Source organism: Leucopleurus acutus (genome assembly GCF_964270905.1).
Source record: "Leucopleurus acutus genome assembly, chromosome: 16".
Taxonomy (NCBI): domain Eukaryota; kingdom Metazoa; phylum Chordata; class Mammalia; order Artiodactyla; family Delphinidae; genus Leucopleurus; species Leucopleurus acutus.
The window spans coordinates 36,891,495-36,909,443 of record NC_139158.1 but is presented as its reverse complement, the minus strand read 5'-3'; the positions used below and the strand labels follow the sequence as shown (position 1 = coordinate 36,909,443).

Genomic DNA, 17,949 nt, shown 5'->3' with positions numbered 1-17,949 from the left:
TTTGTAAGGATTGATTAATTTCTTAAGTGCAACAAATCCTCTTAGACTTTTGATGGTGAAAGTGCAAGTATAAAAGGTTTCTATCAAAATTTTTTAAAAGACTGCTTCCCTTCTGAAATGCTGAGACAAATGCAGAGATGCTTTCCTTACCATGGCAGGGAAAAGAGACTTGCATTATACTTCTTTGTGCATTATTTTTTTTAAAAATTATTTTATTGAAATATAGTTGATTTACAATGTTGTATTAATTTATGCTGTACAGCAAAGTGATTCAGTTATACGTATATATACATTCTTTTTTTAATATTTTCATTTTATTGGAGTATAGTTGATTTACAATGTTGTGTTAGTTTCAGGTGTACAGCAAAGTGATGCAGTTATACATATACATATATTCATTCTCTCTTAGATTGTTTTCTCATATAGGTTCTTTGTGCATTTTTAAAAATTTATTTATTTATTTATTTATTTTTGGCTGTGTTGAGTCTTTGTTGCTGCATGCAGGCTTTCTCTAGTTGCGGCGAGCGGGGGCTACTCTTTGTTGTGGTGTGCGGGCTTCTCATTGTTGTGGCTTCTCTTGTTGCAGAGCACGGGCTCTAGGCACGTGGGCTTCAGTAGTTGTGGCACGTGGGCTCAGTAGTTGTGGCTCACGGGCTGTAGAGCACAGGCTCAGTAGTTGTGGTGCATAGTCTTAGTTGCTCTGCGGCATGTGGGATCCTCCCAAACCAGGGCTTGAACCCGTGTCCCCTGCATTGGCAGGTGGACTCTTAACCACTGCGCCACCAGGGAAGTCCCTCTTGGTGCATTATTGATGAAACTCTTCATTTTTCCCCTCTGAATTTGCAGCTCATGTTGCAACTGCCTCCAGAGGCATCATCTTCTTCTTCACCTACCTCCCATACCTGTACCTCGCTTTCAGCTACAACCAAAGGAGTCACTTCCAAAAGACTGCCTTTTGTCTCCTCTCCAGTGTTGCCATGGCACTGGGAGTCCGATTAATCTCCACATATAAGACAAAAGGTGAACCTTACCTTTCTCAAGGTAAACTGCCTTGATGTTTTGCCATTTGCTGACAGGCAGAGTTGACCTTCATTGCCAAATAAACATAACTGGCTCATTTTATTCAGTGTTCTGAGCATTTACAGTATACTTACATCTATGGTAGGTACTGTAAGAAACACTTAAGAAATGTAGAATGACGTTTACACCATGCAGCTTACAATGTAGTTTGGGAGAAAAACTAAAGCATGTAAATGATTATACACCTATATAGTTGTATAGATCTAAAATGTATAGATTTATGATTAGAAGTTCAAATAACACTTTAGAACTTTACAGATAATGTAGTGCTATTACAGATACCATATTTTATTCTCATAGGCTTCAGAGTTAGTCTTCTTTCACAAGTTGGTCTAGGGGGCCTTCCATCAGAGATGTTACAACTTCCACACTTTGGAGTTGAAAGTACAATGTGAAGTTTTCATTTGTCTCATGTTTCTGGAGTTTGAAGAATTCCCCACAACATCTACAGTCATTGCAGAAGATTGCAGCCAACATGTCAATCAAAATGTAGGATGCTGGGACTTCCCTGGTGGCACAGTGGTTAAGAATCCACCACCAAGGCAGGGGACACAGGATCAAACCCTGGTCTGGGAAGATCCCACATGCCACGGAGCAACTAAGCCCCTGCACCACAACTACTGAGCCCGTGAGCCACAACTACTGAGCCCACATGCCACAACTACTGAAGCCCACATGCCTAGAGCCCATGCTCTGCAAGAAGAGAAGTCACTGAATGAGAAGCCTGCACACTGCAATGAAGAGTAGCCCCTGCTCGCCGCAACTAGAGAAAGCCCATGCGCAGCAACGAAGACCCAACACAGCCATAAACAAACAAACAAGTAAATAAATAAAATGTAGGACCCTGAGGTCTGTGGGGTTACAGTACATCTGAATGGAACAGTTTCCCATTTCGGTGGTACTAAGATAATCTGCTCTGAACACTCTAACAAGTGCCTTCATTGCTCAATGTTAGCTTTTATCACCAGAGTCCAGGTCCCAAATGATAAAGCTTGGTTTAGCAGCAGATAACAGGGATAGGAGTTATAAGTTGGGTCGAGTTTGTGGGTCCCCTTACTGCAATTGGGATAATCTCCAATGTCCTGGTTAGAGGCATCACCTACCAATGAATTTCTTTATTAAGTTTGGATGGTCTAAATGGGTTAAGGTTGCTTAAAATTTAATAAAGGATGTTAAGTTGACCAGAATTTATTGAAAGTGAGTGGTTTTCTTTAACAAAGCAATGTTGAGACCATGATTTACAAATACTTATGGAGGAAAAGTATATTTGAAATGGTATATCTGATTCCTTACATGTTAGTGAATGAACGTAGATGCTTTATGGAGCCTATCTGTTGAAATTGAGGGAATTTAGGTAGGTGGTTGGACTGGATGAACGGTGTGTTATGTTCAGTGTTCATTCCTGAAAGACACAGGATAGCCCATAAATGGTGTCTAGTGTTACAGCTGAAGGAAATACAAATGCATATGATCATAAGCAGGTAGGAATCTCTAAGAATATAATTGATGAAATGTTAGAAATCCGAGGATAATATTTCTTATTTAGAATCCTCATACTTTCACTGGATTAGGCTTTCCTATTCATTTGACCTATCTGCTCAAATCAGATAGCATGCCTTCTAGTGAGTGAATAAATAAAATTACTATGGGGCTTCCCTGGTGGCACAGTGGTTGAGAGTCTGACTGCCGATGCAGGGGACGCCGGTTCGTGCCCCAGTCTGGGAAGATCCCACATGCCGCAGAACAGCTAGGCCCGTGAGCCATGGCCGCTGAGCCTGCGCGTCTGGAGCCTGTACTCCGCGATGGGAGAGGCCACAACAGTGAGAGGCCTGCGTACCGCAGGAAAAAAAAAAAAAAATTAATCTGTACATTTTCTCAGTAAGTCTAGTGCAGTGCTTTCGGTTTTAATCTTGAGCAGGAATCACTATATACAACATGAATCAGGCCTCTGGTTGTATGGCAGAAACATTTTGCCCTCTTAAAATCAGAACCTGCATGCTTGTGGAGCAACTGGGTTTGTCACTTGAAATTTCCATTTATTGATTTGTTAATTTATTATTTACTAGATTGATTTTAGTTTTTAAGAGGCCCAGTAAATAGCACCCTTCTCCCCTCCTTAGTTTCTGAACCAGTTGAGAAACAATACAGAGATGTCATCTTATTAATACCCAAATATCTTTTTATAACTAATAAAAAACTTAGTGGATGGGTTATTATAGATGCTCAGATGGGCCTTTTTATCTCAGCTCCTCAAGCTTGTCAGTGCTGTCTTGTAGCCCTGACTAATCTTGTTTCAATCTCTTCCCTTCCACAGGTATTGATCTCAAGGGTATTCCTTAATAAACATCTTGCATACTAAACTCCATTTCAGGGTCTGTGTCACAAGGAACCCAACCTGTGACTATTGAATTTATCTCTGGGACCCCTATTAATGTGAGAGAGGTCTCCTATTTTGCTCTCCACCTGGGTGGGACGCTGGGCCTTGTCGTTTAGCTCCCTTGCCTTGAAAGGCCATCCGAATGGAAGCCCAAAGTTTTCTTGTTAGTAAATGACCTCTGAGCAAAAGAGTTCCAGTAGGAAAAGAGAGAATAGGGCAGAGAAATACATTTGAAAAGATGGTGGCCAAACCTGTTCCAAAACTGGATTTCAGGAAGACCAGCAAATCCCAAACAAGATTACAATAAGAAATCTACATTAGACATACCAACATAAAATTGAGCACACCAGAGGTCAAGAGAAAAATCTTAAAAGTAGCTGGAGGGGAAAAAAAAAGACATTGCTTTTCAAAGGAGCCAAGAGTGGGAGCCTGAAGATAGTGGCTTTATACGTTGTATACAATAATAATGATGATGATAATGATGATGTCTTTAGGATTTTTTTAAAAAGATAGAATTAAAATACATAAAAGGGTTTTTGAGGAGATAAAGTCAGAAATTAGTGGGGGTAAATACTTTTTGGAAGGGGAGTAAAGATATTGATTAACTTTAGACTTTGCAGCAATGTACCAGGTAATTCACTACTGAGCCAACCAGGAAAAGGCTAGGAACAATGTATAACTTTCAAACTTAATAGAGAGAAAATGGAATAATCAAAAGATTGGTTGAGTCAAAAAGAAGTGGTGTGGGAGAGGAATTATGTCACATGGCCTCTTCTACTGCAAAGGGGGATGAGAAGTCAGGGAAGAACAATCATGATCAAAGAGATGTGAGGGCAGGTGAACTTTGCCAGATTCCTTTCAGCAGCAACCTGCTCTCAAACACAAATAAATAAATTGTGGAAAGAAGTAACAGCTAACTCCTACCCAATCCAAACTCCAGCAGTATTTTTGTTTTGTTTTGTTTTTTAAATAGAACTCGATGAGCTGATTCTCAAATGTACATGGGAGTATAAAGGACCAAGAATAGCCAAGAACTCTTGAGGAAGAACAAAACAGCAAAACTTGTTTTACCGGATTTCATGATTTATCATAAAGCAATGGTAATTAAGATTATGGTTGACAAATAGACTAATAGAACAGAAAAGAAGGGAGAGATAAGTGCATTGTTAAATATCAGAGATGATACTTCAGAGCAGTGGGATTTAATAAGTGGTGCTGGAGCAACTAAAGAACCTTATGGAAAAAATTGAAATTGGACTTTGAATTCACACCATATGCAGATATCATTTCCAATGTAAAAAAACTATAAAGTGGGGCTTCCCTGGTGGCGCAGTGGTTGAGAATCTGCCTGCTAATGCAGGGGACACGGGTTTGAGCCCTGGAAGGTCCCACATGCCACGGAGCAACTAGGCCCGTGAGCCACAACTACTGAGCCTGCGCGTCTGGAGCCTGGGCTCCGCAACAAGAGAGGCCGCGATAATGAGAGGCCCTCGCACCGCGATGAAGAGTGGCCCCCGCTTGCCACAACTAGAGAAAGCCCTTGCACAGAAACGAAGCCCCAACACAGCCAAAAATAAATAAATTTTTTAAAAAAGTAACAAATATTAAGTACAATTGGTGTCTTAAAAAAAAAAAACTGTAAACTTTTTTGGAGATGATATAGGAGAGTACATTCATGTACTTGAAGTAGGAAAGATTTCTTAAACAAGACACAAAAATAACTAACCATCAGGAAAGACTGATAAATAATGACATTAAAATTAAGACACCATGAAGAGAATGAAAGGAGAAGCTACAGAGTGGGAGAGGATGCTCGATACATTTAACCTGCAAAAGGCTTGTATCCAGAATATTTAAAGAATTCATAAAATCAATTATATATCATACTTTATAGTAAAGAAAAAAACAGGCAAAAATAGGTACTTCATGAAAAGACATTTCCAAATAGCCAATAAACATATGCAAGCTAGAAGAAAATGAAGCGACATATTTAAAGAAAGTACTGAAAGAAAAACCTTGTCAACTCGGTGTTCTATATCCAGGGGAAAATTAGGGAGAAATGAAGACTCTCTCAAACCAAAGTGACAGAATCAATTGCTGGGAGACATGACGAGAAATGTTGAGTTCTTCAAGCAAAAACAATATCATATCAGACAGAAGCTTGGATCTGCACAAAGAAATTAAGAGCACTGAAAATGGAAGATACAATTTATTTTGTCTTTTGTGGAGGTTTCTGGCTCTAAAAGAGAACTGACTGTCTAAAGCAAAAGTGGTAACAATGTATTGTGTTTATAGCTTATGTGAAAATGAAATGTATGACAACAGTAGCAAAGGGTGGGAGGGAAGAACTGGAAACTGGAAATTGTTGTAAGATCCTTATGCTACACATGAAGTAGTATAATATTATTTGAAGATAGACTAAAGATGATTTTAAACCCTAGAACAACACTAAAAAATTTTTTTAGAGGTATAAGTAATAAATCGATAGTAGAAATAAAATGGAATGATTAAAAAAAAGTCCCCATTAATGCAACAAAAAGAGGAAAAAAGAAACAAAGAAAAGTTTGGACCAAATAGAAAAGAGCTGGCAAAGTGGTAGATTTTAATCCAACCAATAATCACATTAAATGTGAATAATCTAAACGTACCAATTAAAAAGAGTCAGTTTAGATAAAAAGGCAAAACCCAACTAGATGCTGCCTACAGACAAAGATGATGGTGAAGTTGTAAAGGGGGTGTGCACATTTGGGGTTTTGGGGGTTATTGATTTGGGTGGTAGTTGTACAAAGTACTTCCTGTGTAATTGCTTGTTAAACTCCATTTTATATACTTGATATGTATATTCCCAATAAATAAATAAAGTTAACTGGCAATCAAATGTCTGCTGAGGTAGGGAAGGAGCCTTGTCTCTTTCTTCTTTTCGGACACTGCAGACTTACACTGAACAAGGATGCACCTGGCTTTCACAAACTAAGTGTGCTGACTGTTTATGGCAGCTGAGGTTTGCGAGACCTGTCTGTAAGCCATGGTGAAAGGCAAGGCTCTCGATTGGCACAAAGACAGACACAAGTCATAGAATCTCATCTCAGGAAGGGCATCAGAGGTTTCCTGGCCCCTCGCCCCTCACAGCGTGGCCTGTGCACCAGCAGCATCAGAACCCTCAGAGAGCTTGTTAGGAATGCAGACTCCCAGGCCCATCCAGACGCACTTAATCAGAACAAAATCCCCAGGTGATTAGTAAGCATGGGAAAGTTTGAGGAGCACCGTTCTAGCCCATCTGTCTGCTCATCAGTATTTGAATGTCTCCTCTGGTGTTGCTAGTTACCACCTCCTCAATCCTGCCGTGTGGCAACAGATGCAGGGTATCTTGGATGCTTTACATGAGAAGCTTAGTCAACTTGCATTCAGATTAGACACTTGGCATCACAAAGGATACTTATCTTTATACTCACCCAGGAATTGGTCCCAAGCCCATCCTCAGCACTCCTTTCTTCATGGCATATGTATGTATTGAGCAGCTGCTGCATATGAGGTCCTGGGTCAGATGTTGGAGATACTGAGATAAGCTGACAGTCCCTGGCCCCAAGCTGGGGTTGGCAATAAGTGAGCAGTTTCACAGTGCAGAGTGAGACCTTCAATCCTCACAATTAGCGCAGGGTGCCCCAGATGCACGTGGGTTAGACATATAACCCAAGAGAGTGAGTATACATGCTTGCTGGGGAAGGAGATACCTGTGCTGACCTACCAAGTAAGAATTAACCAAGCAAAGAAGGTGGGGAGGAGTAGGAAGGGCTTACCTGACAGCATGTGCAAGAGTGTGAAGATGTGTCTCAGATGACCAAATTTCCACTTCTTGGTGCCAAAGAATCATTTTGGCAATAATAAGAATGTTTTATTGGGAATTCCCTGTCAGCCCAGTGGTTAGGACTCAGTGCTTTCATGGCTGGGCCCAAGTTCAGTCCCTGGTTGGGGAACTAATATCCCGCAAGCTGTGTGGCATGGTCAAAAAAACCAAAAAACAAAAAAAAGTTTTACCTTCTTTGAGAAACCAACAGCTAGCTTTTCTTTTCCTGTGCCTAACTTTTGTCCCTTAATACCCCAGACATGAATAGTCCAGTCTTCTCATTGGCTTGTTCTCCAACTGTTTGATTGGAAAGTTCTGGTAACTTTTCTCTGTCTTCGATGTGGTGACTGTTTTCCTTCCTTTGGAATAGGCACAGGCATCCAATGGAGGAACATGGGCAGTATAGGAGGAGAGTTTAACTTCACTCAGGTGCTGCTGATGCTACTGCTGGACTCTTAAATGGCTTGGTGACCTGGTATGTGGAGTCTGTCTTCCCAGGGGCTGTATGGTACACCCAAACCTTGGTACTTCTTTCTCATGGTGAGTACTGATGCTGCTGTTTTATAGATTGACATTAGAATTTTTATAGCTCGTCATCAATATTCCTATCCCTCTTTGTGGTGTTGGTTACAACCTCAAACTCCTGGAAATCTAAGTGCAGTTCTCTAACCTGGATTCACCCCAAACCTATCAACTTGTGGTTGCCAAGGGAGCATAATTAATGAGTCTGACTCTTGCCCCACTGCTGATACCCTGTGCAGAGTTCCCTTAAGAGTGCCTGTGGCTGTCTCACATGTGCCCACTTGAGTGGCAGGCCCTGCATTCTCTCACAGAATGCCACCCCAACAAGCTAGAGCCCTCAGGACTCCTTGGCCTCTTTCCTCTTTGGGCTGGTGGCAAGGCCCTGAAGATCTTTGAGACCTCTGTGACCTGGGGGCACGGGCATGGGGCACAGCTTTCGTTGACAACCCCATGAAGCTCTCCAAATCTTTTCTGTCCTATGGTGAGTAAATTTTCCTACAAAGTTGAACCCATCATGCCTGATTCAGTCCTCTTGCAGATTCAGTCTGATCTCATCTGAATTGCACAGGAACTCACTTCAGGCCTCGGCAAAGGCTGCCATGTTTGCCCTTCTTGGTCTGTGGGAAGTGGGTAGATTGTTAACGCCAGTATTTCTCCAGGCCTCAGCCCACAGGGGTGCTGATTGCCAACACAACAGCTTCCCCAGTACACCAGGAGTGTGGATATGAGGCATCATTTTTAGCTCCATCCTCCAGACGGTTGTAGGTTGAAATGCAGTTTATTAGTAGTAAGTCTGTGAGCAAATTCTTGACTTCTTCAGGCACCATTAAGTGTTCGATACCAGGAAGCTCCGGTGGGTGAGGCTGGGGTGGGGGTTGGGGGAGGGAAGTGTGAGAATTTAATTTACCAAAATATTTATCTTCCAGAAGAAGAGAGCCAATTCACCTACATGTATTAATGTAAGTTGACTTCCTCTCTAGCCCTCCTACTGGTGTGGAGAACATATATCCTTTACGAATTCAGTGCTGGAGTTGGGGGATCCTCAGAAAGCTCTGAAAAGCAAGTTCATTCAGGAAGAGCCTACTGATTTGATAAAAGGAATTGAAATCCAACATCTATACAAGGTATCAGCTCACAAATCTTCTTCCAAGGACTTGAGAAATAGTGCATAGAGGCTTCTGTTTATTCTGCCAGTGGTTACAAGGTACATTTTGTGATAGATTTTTAATTCCCTTCTGTAATGTTATCCTCAAAATTAGGAGTATAATGTAAAATATCCTGTTTTCTGTCATAAAGTTAAGTGACTGGATGGAGGATCTAGATGATCTTTCTTGAAACAGTCTTGCAAAAGCCAAACACCTCTTGTTGGGGACACCCTGGAACTCAGTCATTTGATGGCTGACTTTGATCCACCAGTGTTTTTACATAACCAAATCAAATAGTAAACCAGATTTCACTGCTGGCTTCCAGATGTGTTTGTTTCCAGAAGTGTTTGTTCTTTCACCAGTGTCTGCTGAGTCCTGCATTGACTAAGGACTCCCCTGACAGGATGACTGGATATAAGCTCTGTACCCTGGTGTGTCCTCCAGAGCATTATTTTTTTGTTTGGAATCTTCCATTCTTCAAATATGATGAGCTTAAGGAGAGGCAGTGTCCTCTGTATGACTGATACAAGGTCACAGTCAAGGTGCTAGCTCAATACTTTGTGTTGCCTTCCTTGGCCTATGGGATCAAGTGCATCACATGCTGGCCCAGGGGCTCCACAGCATGGGGGGATCATCCCAGCTCCTTTACATACTGTGGTAGCAGCTTGGAATGCTCCAGTCTTCACCCAATTTATTGTAGCTTCAATAAGCAGGGATTTCGTTTCCTCTTTTCACATAACAAGCAGTCTGCAGGCACATGGTTCTGGCATGATTTCAGCTGCTCAGCAAAGCTGTCCCAGACCCCTGCTCTTTCTGCTCACTTGCTTTCATTTATTTTCCCTGGGCCAGTGGAAGCATATAGCTCTCATCTGCGTGCTTGTCATTTCCCGGTTGCAAGATGGCTGCTGTAGCTCATCTATAGGGAAAGATAAGAGCGAGGGGCTTTCTTTTGGGAGGACTTCTTCCTTCCTTCCTTCTTTCCTTCCTTCCTCCCTCCCTCCCTTCCTTCCTTCCTTCTTTTCTGCCCTTCAGTAGATCACCCCTTATTCTTATTGCCCAGAATTCTGCCACATGTCCACCTCAACTGCAAAAGGGAGACTGAGAAGTTAGGGAAGAGGACCATCACACTTGATTCAAATTAATCATACCAGATGGATGTGGGGGCAGGAGAAGTGTGCCAAATTCCTTTCCGCAGCACCCTGCTTCCAAACACAGTTAGATAAATGGTGGGAAGAAGTGACGTCTAAGTCTCACCCAACTATAACGTCTGCACTCCAAACCCCAAGTCCAGCCCAGATGCAATTAGACAGGACAGAAATCAGGCACAGTTTCAGGCACTAGGAATTCAGCATGAACAAGACAGACCAAGTCTAAGACTGGGAAAACAGTAAAGATAGAAGCCTCTCAAAAGGAGTGCGCCTGGTATGTGTGAGGAATGGCACAGAGCTGAAATGTGATGAAGTGTGATGTATCTCTGCAAGTGGCATTGTGGGTGATTTTATTTTCTTACTTATACTCATATGTGAATTACTTGTATAATAAGAAAAAAATAAATGGTATTTAAAATACTGGAGGGCTTCCCTGGTGGCGCAGTGGTTGAGAGTCCACCTGCTAATGCAGGGGACACGGGTTCGTGCCCTGGTCCGGGAAGATCCCACATGCCCCGGAGCGGCTGGGCCCGTGAGCCATGGCCGCTGAGCCTGCGCGTCCGGAGCCTGCGCTCCGCAACGGGAGAGGCCACAACAGTGAGAGGCCCGCGTACCGCAAAAAAAATAAATAAAATAAAATAAAATACTGGAGACATTTGATTTAGAAAACAGGACAGACTGTCTGGTGTTCTCTCCCTAGATCAACACCGCCCACAAAAGAGGCAGGGTGCCCTTTCTCAGGGGATTAGCCAGGCAGTGCAGAGCAAGGTGTGGCTCGAGAAGCAGAGAGAAGTTCTCGTTCAAGCTCAGAGCCCTTCGTCCTTGAGCTCTGGCCTCTGTGGTTCAGCTGCTCTACCACCAGGCTCCAGAGGCCAGGGAAACCCCCCTGGTGTTGCTCCCCATCATGGTCCTCAGTAGCTCCAGGCAGCTAAACTCTGAAAGAAGGAGCTCCCTTATGGATTTCCACTTGGAGTCCCACTGATGAACTTTCGGAGGAAGTTGGTGTGGGTGCTCGGCCTGTCACAGGTTCTTCAGAAATGCCACATGCGTGTGCATATTACACTGTCAGTCAGAGTTGGCTTTTCAACAGGTGTTCTACAAGGGAAAGGATGAACACATGGCAGTCAAAGATCTGACCATAAACTTGTACCGAGGGCAGATCACTGTTCTCCTGGGGCACAATGGAGCAGGCAAAACCACCACCTGCGGCATGCTCACAGATATGTGTGTGGGGTCAGCCCTCCTGAGGAAGTGCTGAAGAAATTGTTGATCCAGATCTAGATGTTTTGGCTCCATCTCCCCTCATCAGATTTCACTGGCATCTTTGTTTGTTGTTTGTTTTTTTACTATCTACGTAGTAGTGCCTGGTTGTTCACATTACTCTGTAGCAGGAAAAGGGAATCTTTGACTCTTTTGGTCAATCTGAGGAACTTAGTTTCAAACACTATCAGGAAGCTGTGAACACTGCTTAGCATGTTTCCTTCCAGGTAGAACTTTCCGGTACAGTGAGGCACCACTAATCTCTCAACCAAACATTTCATCCACTTACTTTTGATTGCCAGGGGCACTTTTAGAATGATACCTGGTGAATTATTCTAAAATTATCTGTTTCAGAATAGTTTTTATGCCTAAATAATTCTTTCACATTCCATTAACTAAAATAATATCTGTGATATTTGAAAACTCATTCATTCAAGAAACATATATTTATTGAAGGCTTAACCTATGTAAAGCTCTGTATAAAACCAGTGAGATGCATTTCTAAATTTTGAGGCACTCTGAAAACCCACCAGTTCTTCTGTGTTACATACAGAGCACCAAACGGCTGGGAAGATATGAGCACTTCAAAGTCAAGCTGCCACAATTCTCCTCACAGGTTGCTGATGCACCTTCCACTGAAGGCATTTGAAGAGCAGCAATATTGTGAAGTTTGGTCTGAGGTGCCTTTGGTACTGGGACTTTAAAAACCAAGTTTCAGCCCAGCAGATACATGCTGGATGGGCTCTGGATGCATCAGGACGGGGGTGCAGTAATGTCTCCAGACAGGTGGTCCTCTCTCAGATACAGGCATTGCTACTTCTGGCAGCATGATCATTTAGGGAAGGCCTCCCCTTCTATGTAGACTTGTGAGGTCCTCAGTACTTGAAGGGTGATCCAGCTAGACAACAGGCTAAGTGATCAAGGAGGCAAGTCAGGTACAAACTTTGTTTAAGAAGGCCGACTGATACAAACACTCCATAGACTCTCCCCTATTGCATTCCCTTATATTCTGTTCCTAGTATTCATCACAGTCTGTGCTCATCTGGTTTGTGTATACATATATATATATATATATATATATATATATATATATATATATATATATATATGTGTGTGTGTGTGTGTGTGTGTGTGTTATTTCTCTGTCTCCCCCATCCCTCTCCCTAGAAAGCTTGTTCTGTTCACTTCTGGATCCACAGTGCCTGGAACCGCGCTTGGCAAAGGATAGGCACTCAACAAATATCATTGAATGATTGACTGAATTAATTAATTAATGTAATTGCAAATTCTGCCAAAATGCAGACCATGAATGATAAATAAATAATGATAAATAAATAAATAATACATACATCTGTCCACTCTAGAGCCATAAATAAATAAATAAATAAATAAAATTTAAAAATAAAAAGCATTGCATAGGATTCCCACCTATGTTTCGTTCTAAGAGTTTCAAACATTAGTTCTTTTTAAAATAAATTTATTTATTTTATTTTATTATTTATTTTTGGCTGCGTTGGGTCTTCGTTGCTGCGTGCGGGCTTTCTCTAGTTGTGGCGAGCGGGGGCTACTCTTCGTTGTGGTGCGCGGGCTTCTCATTGCAGTGGCTTCTCTTGTTGGGGAGCACGGGCTCTAGGCTCGCAGGCTTCAGTAGTTGCGGCACATGGGCCCAGTAGTTGTGGCTCTCGGGCTCTAGAGCATAGGCTTAGTAGTTCTGCCACATAGGCTCAGTTGCTCTGCAGCGTGTGGGATCTTCCTGGACCAGGGCTCAAACCCGTGGCCCCTGCATTGGCAGGCGGATTCTTAACCACTGCACAACCAGGGAAATCCCATACATTAGTTCTTACATTTAGGTCTTTGATTCATTTTGAGCTGATTTTTATATGGTATGAGGTAGGTGTCAAATTCATTCTTTTGCATGTGGATATCCAGTTGTCCAGTTGAAAAGACTGTTTTTTTCCCCATTGAATGGTCTTTGCACCTTTGTCAAAAATCAATTGACCAGGGGACTTCCCTGGTGGCAGAGTGGTTCAGAATCCACCTGCCAATGCAGGGGACATGGGTTCGATCCCTGGTCAGGGAATTAGATCCTGCATGCCACAACTAAGAGCTTACATGCCACAACTAAATAAAAAGATCCCGCATGCTGCAATGAAGATCCCTCGTGCCACAACTAAGACCTGGCGCAGCCAAATAAATAAATAAATATTTAAAAAAAGAATCAGGACCAGCCAAAAGAAGAGACATATAGGGTGATGTCTGGGAGGGTCCCAAATGAAAAGCTTCCATGTCTTCAGAATGTGTCACCCTCCTGGCACATTGCTATATAGAGGGTAGCTCACCTAAGCTTCAAGTGTCTAGTTTTTACTGGGGTTTCATTACATGGGTGTGAATGATTGAATCATGGACCTCGTGACTGAGCTCAGTCTGCAGTCTTTCCCTCCCAGCAGATTGGGAGGTCAGATTGATATCATGGCTCAAAGCCCCAACCATCAAATCACATGGTTTGTCTTTTTGGTATGACCAGCCCAGATCTTGACCACCTCATTAGCATAAACTCAGGTGTGGCCTGAGGGTACTACCAGGAATAGCAAAGACACCCCTATACTCCAAGGATTTAGAGGCCCCTCCCAGTAACTGGGGACAGAGGTCATCCAGATTCTTTATTATACAACACTTACATTGATTTTTAATATGCTGAACCTTCCTTACATTCCTGGGATAAATCCCACTTGGTCATGGTGTATAATCCTTTTAATATACTGCGGTACTTAGTATTAATAAGTCATATATTTAAATGGTTCAAGATGCAAAAGCCGAGAATTCCCTGGCAGTCCAGTGGTTAAGGCTCCACATTTTCACTGCCAAGGGCCTGGGTTCAATCCCTGGTCAGGGAACTAAGATCCCACAAGCCTCATGGTGTGGGCAAAAAAAAAAAAAAAAAAAAGATACAAAAGTCTTTTGTTTATCCCTTTCCCTGAAGGTAGTAAGTTTATTGTGTGTCTTTCTTATGTACAGTTTATGTATATACAATAGTCCCGGCTTATTTGCAGGGGATTTGTTCCAAGACCACCAGTGGATGCCTGAAACCTCAGATAGTACCGAAGTCTATATATACTATGTTTTTTCCTATACATACATACCTATGACAAAGTTTAATTTGTAAGTTAGGCACAGTAAGACATTAAACCAATAGCTAGTGGGAAGCAGCTGCATAGCACAGGGAGATCAACTCAGTGCTTTGTGACCACCTAGAGGGGTGGGATAGGGAGGGTGGGAGGGAGGGAGATGCAAGAGGGAAGAGATATGGGGATATATGTATATGTATAACGGATTCACTTTGTCATAAAGCAGAAACTAAAACACCATTGTAAAGCCATTATATTCCAATAAAGATGTTAAAAAATAAAAAAAATTTTAAAAACCAAAACAATAACTAATAATAAAATAGAACAATTATAGCAATATACTGTAATTAAAGTTATGTGAATGTGGTCTCGCTTTCTCTCTCTCTAAGAATATCTTATTGTACTGTACTTACCTTTCTTGTGATTTGAGATGATACAATGCCCATGTGATGAGATGAAGTCAGGTGAATGATATAAGCATTGTGACACAGCATTAGGCTATTGACCTAGTGACAATACATCAGAGGAGAATCATCTGCTCCAGGTGATTCTGGATCATCAAGTCATGACAACGTCGACGGTTGGATGTCAAGGGCAGACGATGTCGATGGTTGGGGATCCCGAGCAGGACAGAGCCGGATGGCACAGGATTTCAGAGTTCAGGATACTCAGAACGGTGCACAATTTAAAACTATGAGTTGTTTATTTCTATAATTTTTAAATACTTATGTATTTATTTATGTATTTTTTGGCTTCTTCATTGGGTCTTCATTGCTGTGCGCGGGCTTTCTCTAGTTGCGGTGAGCGGGGACTACTCTTCGTTGCGGTGCACGGGCTTCTCACTGCGGTGGCTTCTCTTGTAGAGCACTGACTCTACATGCACGGGCTTCAGTAATTGTGGCATGCAGGCTCAGTAGTTGTGGCTCGAGGGCTCTAGAGCACAGGCTCAGTAGTTGTGGCGCACGGGCTCAGTTGCTCCATGGCATGTGGGATCTTCCTGGACCAGGGCTCAAACCCGTGTCCCCTGCATTGGCAGGCGGAGTCTTAACCACTGCGCCACCAGGAAAGTCCCCTATTTCTGTAATTTTTCATTTAATATTTTCAAACCATAGTTGACTGTGGGTAGTGGGTAACTAAAACTGTGGAAACCGGAACCTCAGATAAGGGGGGACTGCTGTTCAAGCAAAATGCTTGTTGGACGAGCCAGCCTCCCGTCAGAAGCTGCTGCCAGATCTCTGTCCTCTGCTATTTCAGCTGAAAGACTTGTTGCGCCAGAAGTGCCCTGAAGAAATCAATTGTGTGCTGCACATCCTCAGTCTGGAGGACAAACGGGACTCCCGGAGCAGGTTCCTGAGTGGGGGAATGAGGCACAAGCTCTCCATTGGCATCGCCCTCATCGGCATCACCCTCATCGCAGGCTCCAAGGTAGGGGGCGGCAGGGCCTGGCTTCCTTAAAGACACAGGTCAGGGCCCCCACATGCAGTAGACAAACACGTTGGGTCAGCAGGGCCCAGAAGTATCACTTTATAGTTCCCACTTGGCCTGGGCTGGCTGCAGGCCCTTCAGCCATGGCCCAGGCACCTCAGCTCTGGACACCCTGGATGGGCAGTCTCGTGTGGGTGGTACTGCTGAATCTTCATTGACCTCCAGTCACATAGGGCCTGCAGTGCAGCCAGCCGGGGCCTGGGACGTGACTCTGCCGTCATCACAAGGTCATTCCTCTGCCCTTCAGGTGCTGATGCTGGATGAGCCAACCTCAGGCGTTGACGCCATCTCCAGGAGGGCCATCTGGGACCTTCCTCAGCAGCACAAAAGTGACCGCACCATCCTGCTGACCACCCACTTCATGGATGAGGCCAACCTGCTGGGGGACTGCATCGCCATCATGGCCAAGGGGGAGCTGCAGTGCTGCGGGTCATCTCTGTTCCTGAAGCAGAAATATGGTGAGCGGCCCCGGGCAGGCAGCCGAAACTCCATTCTGTGTGGGGTCAGCGTTGCTGGCCCAGTGTGCTGGAGAAAGTATCCATTGGTAACGTTCCTGAAGGGCCCCTGAGATCAGGCAGGGAGAGGCCTTCTCTAGACATCCTGTTCTGCTACCTGTGGGTAGAGACCCGAGGCCCCAGGCAGAGGGGCTTGTGAGAACGAAGAAGGAATGAAGCAGAAAAAATCTCTGAGACTTGGAGTTAGAAGGCCTGTGTTTGAGTTCCACTCTGGTAGTTTACTCCCTCTTCATCCTTTCTACCAAGTTAGTTCATCCTTTTTTGGCCTTAGTTTTCTGATCTATAAAACGGAGATTAAGATACCATGTTCCTCAAAGTGGGAGCTAGTGCATGCAAAAGTGCGAGTTGTTATTTCCACAACTGGGTGTGCTCCTCATCAGCATCCCACCACAAACATCCTCCCCTTGTTTTCCTGGACCCCCAGCCCTCTGTGTTTCCCTCTTATGTCTCTGAATGCTCCTTTGCATCACTTCTACTTCTAAACATGGAAATGCCTTGGTTGCTTTACTTTTCTTCCTCTGCCCACTGACTTAGTGATCTCATCCAGTGTCCTGACTTTAAATACTTACCTGGCTGAAAAACGTATGTATCTCTGGCTGGACCTCTCAACTGAACTCCAGATTTGTGTATTTAACTGCCTACTCCACACATCCACATAGACGGTGAACAGACCTGAAAGACTTGTCCAAAACCTGTGCAGAGCTGAGCTCCAGCTCTTTACTGCCAAACCATCTCCCCCACAGTAAAGGCAGCTCCATTCTTTTTTTTCTGTTTTTTTTTTTGCTATATGTGGGCCTCTCACTGTTATGGCCTCTCCCATTGCGGAGCACAGGCTCTGGACACACAGGTTCAGCGGCCATGGCTCACGGGCATAGCTGCCCCGCGGCATGTGGGATCTTCCTGGACCGGGGCACGAACCCGTGTCCCCTGCATCGGCAAGAGGACTCTCAACCACTGCGCCACCAGGGAAGCCCGGCAGCTCCATTCTTCTAGGTGCTTGGCCAGAACCTTGGGGGCTCCCTGATCCTCTGTCTCTCATAGCCCATAACTGATCCACCTGCAAACTCTAGTGAACTTTCTTTCCTCCCACCTCTACCACTTGTTAGCGTCCTGGTCCAGGCTGCCGTCCCTCTACCTGCATTATTGCAGTTGCTTCTAACCCACCCCTGGCCTCTGCCCATTTGTCAGAATGAGTGTGTCACTCTTCTGCTCAGTCCACCAATGACTTCCTGTCCCACCGAAAGGAAAAGGCAGAGTCTTGGGAGTGGCCCAAAGGCCTTGCTTTGCCTGGTCCTATTACCCCGACCACATTTCCTAAAGTTCTTCAGCTGCTTTGCTCTGCTCCTGCCTCATGGCCCCCTTTCTTATCGAGCATACTGGGCCTGCTCCTTCCTCCGGGCCACATATTGTCATGCCTTCTCCTCTTCCTTAGGTCTTCAGTCCTTTTA

General features: G+C 43.8%; 1 protein-coding gene across 1 annotated transcript in view; it reads left to right on the top strand.

The window, feature by feature from the left end:
* Window positions 1-17,949, top strand: part of LOC309973486 (ATP-binding cassette sub-family A member 17-like) — a gene marked incomplete at both ends in the record, with an annotated part of 91,520 nt that overhangs the window by 33,624 nt on the left and 39,947 nt on the right. Inside the window, 8 exon segments of the mRNA XM_082857778.1 lie at window positions 847-1,020; window positions 7,672-7,752; window positions 7,755-7,804; window positions 7,806-7,841; window positions 8,804-8,947; window positions 11,207-11,344; window positions 15,756-15,926; window positions 16,234-16,444. Of these exon segments, the coding sequence (XP_082713904.1) occupies window positions 847-1,020; window positions 7,672-7,752; window positions 7,755-7,804; window positions 7,806-7,841; window positions 8,804-8,947; window positions 11,207-11,344; window positions 15,756-15,926; window positions 16,234-16,444 (1,005 nt within the window).